Source organism: Phasianus colchicus, chromosome 13, assembly GCF_987193195.1.
Source record: "Phasianus colchicus chromosome 13, bPhaCol1.hap1.1, whole genome shotgun sequence".
In the NCBI taxonomy this organism is placed as follows: domain Eukaryota; kingdom Metazoa; phylum Chordata; class Aves; order Galliformes; family Phasianidae; genus Phasianus; species Phasianus colchicus.
In genome coordinates, this window is record NC_143448.1 from 1,689,775 (window position 1) to 1,695,810 (window position 6,036).

Sequence of the window (6,036 nt, forward strand, 5' to 3'; positions counted from 1 at the left end):
CTCCAGCTCTTCCCATTGAGGGCACTGATGAGTGGGCACCTCTGTGCCTGAAGGATGAAGTGCCGGGTGCCTCGAGCCCCCCTTCCTGCACCCCTGCCCTCTCATGTGCCTCCCTGAGCCGCCCGACGCACTGCACCCAACTCCTACCCAGGGGCTCCTGTCTCTTGGGCAACCTGTGGGGAGGGGGGAGACAAAAAAAAAACAACAAGGGAAATAAAACCAAACGGCACTGCCTGCCCGTGCAGTGGGCTTTCCTTGCAATGTGGTGCCAGGCAGGCATCTGGCAGGGCTGGCCTTGGCCTTTCTCTAACCAGCGCTCCCCATCTCCCTGCCAGATTCGTTTGACTTTGCATTTGTTGTGGTCCTCGGCTACTTGAAACTTAAACTCCAATGAATGGAATTGCTAAAAGATGCCTTTTTTTTTTTTTTTTGGCTGATCCTGTGATTATTATTATTTTTTTTTCTAATGTTTACTGCAGATATTTAAAGGTTTGGAATGAAGCTATTATGTACAACTCTAGATATGACAATTGTAAATAAACTGTATATTTTGAAAAATAAAACCTTTCCCCGAGGGCCTGGCTCTGGGGGGGCTCTTAAGGCCACCGTCCCTTGCTGTCACCTTTCCTACCTCCCTGTGTTGACTGGGGCTGTGCCACTGAGAAAAGCAGAGCTCTGGCAGAGAAGGAGCTGCTTCCCATCAGCTGTGTGACAGCCAGCCCTCTGTCATTGGAAAGGCCCCAGGGCCACTTCCCCGAAGTTGGGCAATGGGTGTCATGTTGTGGCCCTGTGCTTCCGAAAATTAGCCTGCAAAGCTTCCTGCCCTCCGGGTAGGGGTCAGGCATTGCTTTCCTCACCTGTAACCCACTTCCTCTGACGGTGGATGGGCTGAGAGAGGGGAGGGCTGCGTGGTCAGGCTGGAATTGGGGCTGGGGGCTGCACCCTGCCCCACAGCCCCCCTGCAGGGCTGGGATGCTCTGGAGCTGGCACCAAGCAGTGCCCTGGGAAAGCTGAGTGGGTGGCAAAAGGGGTTGGAATGTCAGCGTTGATACAGGGGACACAGACACCCCTCTATCCCGCTTCCCCAAAGTGCTTCCCGTGGGTGCTTCCTCCTTCCAGTACCCCGAACTTGCATGGAGGGGATGGAGGGGCACCGTGTGCCTCTGTACCATCCTCCATCAGCTGGAGCAGCTTTCCTGTGACGGTGGTTCCACGTTGCACAATGCAGCTTCCGCTGCTGGGAAAGCACCCTATAAAACCCCATGTGCCTGGTTCCTCTCCAGTCTACAAAGACAGCTGAGGAGGAGGCAAGCAGAACAGGGCCAGGTAAGCTGTGCTCTTTGATTTCATTTAGCAAAGGTTCCTTGGGGGGAGAGGAGATGAGGTGAAGAGGTTGGGGCTGCGTGAATGTAGGAAAACTGTTGTTATCTGGGTGGTAATGCTGGGGAGCACAGCTGGGGGATGCTACTGGGAGATCACGGATCCTGCTCTGGCTGCTTCTGCTTTAATTCACGTAAAACAAGCTAAAATGCCCCAGGAGTTGGACCCATCAATCCTCCCATTTTGGGATATTCTGTGATTATTCGTGTGACGGTACCACTGCTACCAATGTCTTTGTTCACACGTGTCCACTCCCATCTACACAAATGCCAGGAAGCAGAGCAGCTATGGGAGAGGTGAGGGCTGTGGGGTGTTGTGTGCCATGTTAAGGCTGTTCCTTAACAGCTAAGGTGCAGAAGATCCATACTGAATCTGTGAGCATTGCCCGAGGGTCGCCTCCAGCAGACGCCGCTGTCCCACATCCCCATCAGCCAAGCCCTTTGCTGAAAGCATGGACATCATAGAGAAGGTCTTCTCCATCGCCCATGCCATCCACAGCCAGTTTGAGCACGTCAAGTGCTGCAAGCACCAGTGCCAGCGCCTCGTGGAGCGCATCCACATCCTGCTGGAGCCCGTGAGGGTCCTGCAGGCTCAGCCATCTTGGCAGATCTCCCACCATGAAGAGCAAATGCTGACCAAGCTGCTCCAGGCACTGGGGGAAGCCCAGAAGCTGGTGATAAAATACAGCCAGACCAGCTGGATCCAGAAGTTCCTGAGCGCCCGCAGCAGCGGAGAGGAGTTTGTTTGGGTGAACAGGAGCCTGGAGGACATCGCCCAAGGACTCTCGCTGCTGCTACAAGCAGAGCAGAAGCAGGCGTTGCTGGAGGCCTTCCAGGCAAAGATCTGTCGCAGGCAAGATGCTGAGGATCTGAGGGACGACAAGGCTTTCCTGGACCAGGTTATTGCAAGTAAGTGTGCGTTTAGCTTCCCTTCCCCAAGACCGGAGGTTGGCTGGGAGCTGGCAGCCTGCCCCAGCCCAGCTTTGGCGTGATAGCAATGGCTGGGGAAAGCCAAAGAGACCAGAAGAACTGACAGTGCCAGTGCTGCACGTTCACCCAGCCCACCTCTGTCCCTATCTGTCTTACCCCAGGTACCAAAGAGCCTGAAGATGAGGCCTGGGAGATCCAAATGGGCAGTCAGTGCATGGAGAGCAAGGTAGACTGGATGCAAGGCGAGCTGAACAAAATCGTGCGTGTGATGGACAGTAAGTTGGCATCACAAAAAGATCCACCCTCTGTGTCCCTTTTAGAAAGGATAAACACTTTTGTAAAATGCTTTGCTAAGCCAGAAAGTCACTGGCTTTCCCCCAACCCTGCCTGATCTGTGCCTCATTCCTCCCGGTGTGGCGTGAGCAGGCTTGAAGAAGGTCAATGTTGGCAAAAGGGAAGCCATCACTGAGATCGAGCGGGACCAGCTCACCTTCCGCAGGCACCTGCAGGACACTGAGCGCTATGACCTCTATGAGGGAGAGTATCTCAAGTACCCAGTCGCCATCAAAACCTTCAAGAGGCCACTGACCACTGACACAGTGTGAGTTGTCCTGAGCTGGAGCAGCGTAGGGCAGTGGGGTTGGGAGAATGGCACAACATGTCTTGCCCTGGGGACCTTTCAGTATCTAAAGGGGCTGGAAGAAAGAAGGAGGCAGACTCTTTAGTGGGGTCTGTTGTGACAGGACAAGAGGAAATGGTTCAAACCAAAGGGGAGGTTTGGACTGGAGATAAGGAAGAAGTTCTTTGCACTCAGGGCAGTGAGGCAGTGGCACAGGCTGCACAGAGAGCTGGTGCTGCCCCATCCTTGCAGGCAGCCAAGGTCAGGGAATGGGGCTGTGAGCACTGATGGAGCTGTGGGTGTCCCTGCTCAGTGCAGGCAGTGCGAGCAGACAGCCTTTAAGGTTCCTTCCAACTCAAACCTTTCTATGACCCCACGACCTCACTGTGCTGTCCCTTTCTGCAGGAAGGTGAGAGATATCTTCGAGAAGGAGATTCAGACCCTGAAGAAGTTTGAGTCTCCAAACATTCTGCGCATGTATGGGATCTGCATTGAGGAGAAAGGTACGGGGTGTGGCATTTAGGGCTTCCTCTTGCTTCCCTGCCTGTCCCTAGTGCTAGCTGGTGGCAGACGGCTTGAGGTAACACAAAGGGGCATGCTTGAGGGGCTGCTTCCCCCATCTCTGCTGAGGCTCTTGTAGGGACGAGGCAGGTCTCTGCTGTAAAGCACTGAAGCATTAGACCAGATCCCAAAAAATCAGAGACATGCAGCCAGTTCTACCCAGCAGAACCAGCACTGGCTTACCATGGTTCACGCAGACCCTGGGAGCTCTCCTGACATGAGCTGGTCTGTGGCTGTCCTGGGGGCCAGCTGCACCCTCAGCATGCATTTTTCTACATCAGATGGGATCCCCTGCTTCTCCATCGTCATGGAGTACTGCAAGCACGGCACACTGCGGGAGGTGCTGACCAAGCAACAGCATCTCTCCTGGGAAGTCCGCATTCGGATGGCCCTGGGAGCTGCCAGGGGCCTTTACAGGTGAGTTCCAAATTGGTGGCAGGCCGCCTGGGGGGCCACATGCATGCGTTGCTGTACCCCAAGGCAGAGGTTGGCCCAACATGGCACGCATTGCTCTTGTTTCTGGCTGGCTGCAGGTTGCACCAGACGGAGGAGAAGTCCCGATTGCACGGCTGCATCTGCAGCAGCAAGTTCCTGGTGGCTGGGGATTACTGTGTGAAGGTAAGGACCATGCCTGGAGAAGCTCTAGAAGTAGGAGCAGGGGGGTGGTAAGGTTACATTTAGCTGCTAACTATGCACGTTACAAAAGGAAGAGGAAATGTGGCCACAAAAGTTGGGCTGGGAACCAGTGACCAACTTTACATTTCTAACACCTCTCCCTTTCTCAATCTAACTTTTGCAAACAGCTGTCAGGATTTGAGCTTTGTGAAACAGAGTCTTCCATCAAGAGAAAAGTCAATAAGAAGAACTTGAGCCAAGTCTGTATGTTGGCTTACATTGCCCCCGAGAACCTGATGGATGTCTATTGCCCCTACAAGAGGTCCTGTGAGATATACAGGTATGTCTACCCCACAAGCCCACCGGGATGCAATGCCCGTGGGCAGATGTCAAGCTGTCAAGCTGTGGATGGAGGCCAGGTTTAATCAGACATTATTAGGCAGAGCCCCCAGCCCTCTCCATTAGAAAGGAGGATGATATGGTGGGATGAATGCTGAGAAACTCTTGCTTGTCTTTTTCCAGCTTTGGGATCGTGCTGTGGGAGATTGCAACCTCCAAAATCCCATTTGAAGGTGAGTCAGAAGTTGTCTATGGCCCTGTGTAAAAGCTCAGCTGCTGGAGCAACCCATAGCACGTGGGTCCCAGTGCTCGGGTCTGTGTGACGTCTTCACGGCTTCTGCACATGGTTAAACCACAAGAATGCAAGAAATGTTGTCTCTATTCGTTGTTTCTATGTGCTGAAGCGTTAAGACATCCTGTTTCGATGGGGCCCAGCGGTGTCAAGGCAAAGATGGGGGGAGTTCATTGCAGACACAGTTTGGATGCCCCCTCTGCTGGCTTCTCCACGGAGGAGGCTGCAGGATGGCCTTGGTGGGCCTCCACGCCTCCTGATGTCCTTGTTTCACTTAGGCTGCTCTCTCCAGGAGATCAAAGACAAAATCTGTGACTGCCAGTACCAGGAGCCAGTGGGGAAAGATTGTCCTGAAGAGCTGGAGAAAGTCATCAACCAGTGTCGGGCCTTCGATCCGTTCCAGCGCCCGTCTGCTGAGCGTGAGTGTCGTGGACATGTGCCCCACGGGTCCCTCAGCCAGCCAACTCAGTGCTGGATCTGCCCCTTGTTTTCCATCGGATTTTGCCCAGTTTTGTCTTTTGGGATCACCCCTCGTCCCACTGACACCACCAGGTCTCCTAAGAGTGGGTTTTCCTTCTGTAGCTGGCGTGCTTACGGTCTCCTCGTACGCTCTGTTCACACAGCAGCATTTATCCACACCACGCACAGCCAGGCCCGCTCTTTTGGCATGGCACAAGAGCAATTAATTGCCAACTGGGGTAAATGGGGAAGGTTCTCCATCTTTGGGGTGGGCGTAGGCCTGGTCGGGTAAAGCACAAGTTCTCAGGCACCAGAAGCACTCCGTAACGCTGCCTCGTGTTCCACAGAGATCGTGGACTTGTTGGCTGACCTGGAGAAGAGGAGGAGCTAGCTGCGGAGAGCCCTGGCAGGCCGCCCAGACCGGCCTCCCTGCCTAGCGTCCCCGCGACTGCAATCATCGACGTGTCAATATATGTTTATTTATTAAATAAGACTGGAAAATCTCTGTGTGCCGGCTGCTTTGCGTTCTTCGAGGCCCGCGGGTGGGGCTGAAGGCCGCTGTGCCCCGCTGTCATGGCAACGCCCCCCCACCGCCTGGATTTGAATCCCCTCTCGCTCCCGCTTATTTCGTCCCGGCGGCGCCTTCCCCAATCAAAACGCACTTCCTGTCTCTTGCCCTGCCCCTTCCGTCCCTCCGGGATCACACCGCCCAATCAGCCGGGCAGCTCTACCTCGAGCGACCAATCAGAGCACACCTCACTGCACTCGCTTCTCCTCCTCCACAGTCCGTTCACGGAGGCAGACTGACAGAGCGCTCCACCAATGAAAATCCTCATAGCTTT

General features: G+C 54.5%; 1 protein-coding gene across 5 annotated transcripts; it reads left to right on the top strand.

Annotated features, from left to right (window-relative positions):
- The first annotated feature begins 47 nt into the window (after window positions 1–47).
- On the top strand, window positions 48–5,828 carry MLKL (mixed lineage kinase domain like pseudokinase). Of its 5 annotated transcripts, none has more exons than XR_016470817.1 (11): window positions 48–1,326; window positions 1,726–2,288; window positions 2,471–2,584; window positions 2,736–2,910; window positions 3,334–3,431; window positions 3,771–3,906; window positions 4,023–4,107; window positions 4,293–4,444; window positions 4,627–4,676; window positions 5,028–5,154; window positions 5,542–5,828. XR_016470817.1 is itself a non-coding variant. In XM_090149718.1 (11 exons), the coding sequence occupies exons 2-11, from the start codon at window positions 1,832–1,834 to the stop codon at window positions 5,583–5,585; spliced, it is 1,452 nt and encodes a 483-aa protein (XP_090005844.1). In that variant the 5' UTR covers window positions 48–1,326; window positions 1,726–1,831; the 3' UTR covers window positions 5,586–5,828. The 5 variants fall into 5 exon arrangements, 4 of the variants coding, with proteins under 4 accessions (XP_090005844.1, XP_031470981.2, XP_090005845.1 ...); XM_090149718.1 differs by having other exon boundaries at window positions 5,014–5,154; XM_031615121.2 differs by having other exon boundaries at window positions 5,014–5,828.
- Window positions 5,829–6,036: the final 208 nt, after the last annotated feature.

Bases quoted from the DNA above. Each gene is read 5' to 3' on its own strand.
- MLKL (XM_090149717.1), top strand. From the start codon at position 1,832: ATGGACATCATAGAGAAGGTCTTCTCCATCGCCCATGCCATCCACAGC. The intron at 3,432-3,770 runs GTACGGGGTGTG...TTTCTACATCAG, and splicing joins GATCTGCATTGAGGAGAAAG to ATGGGATCCCCTGCTTCTCC. The intron at 3,907-4,022 runs GTGAGTTCCAAA...GGCTGGCTGCAG, and splicing joins GCTGCCAGGGGCCTTTACAG to GTTGCACCAGACGGAGGAGA.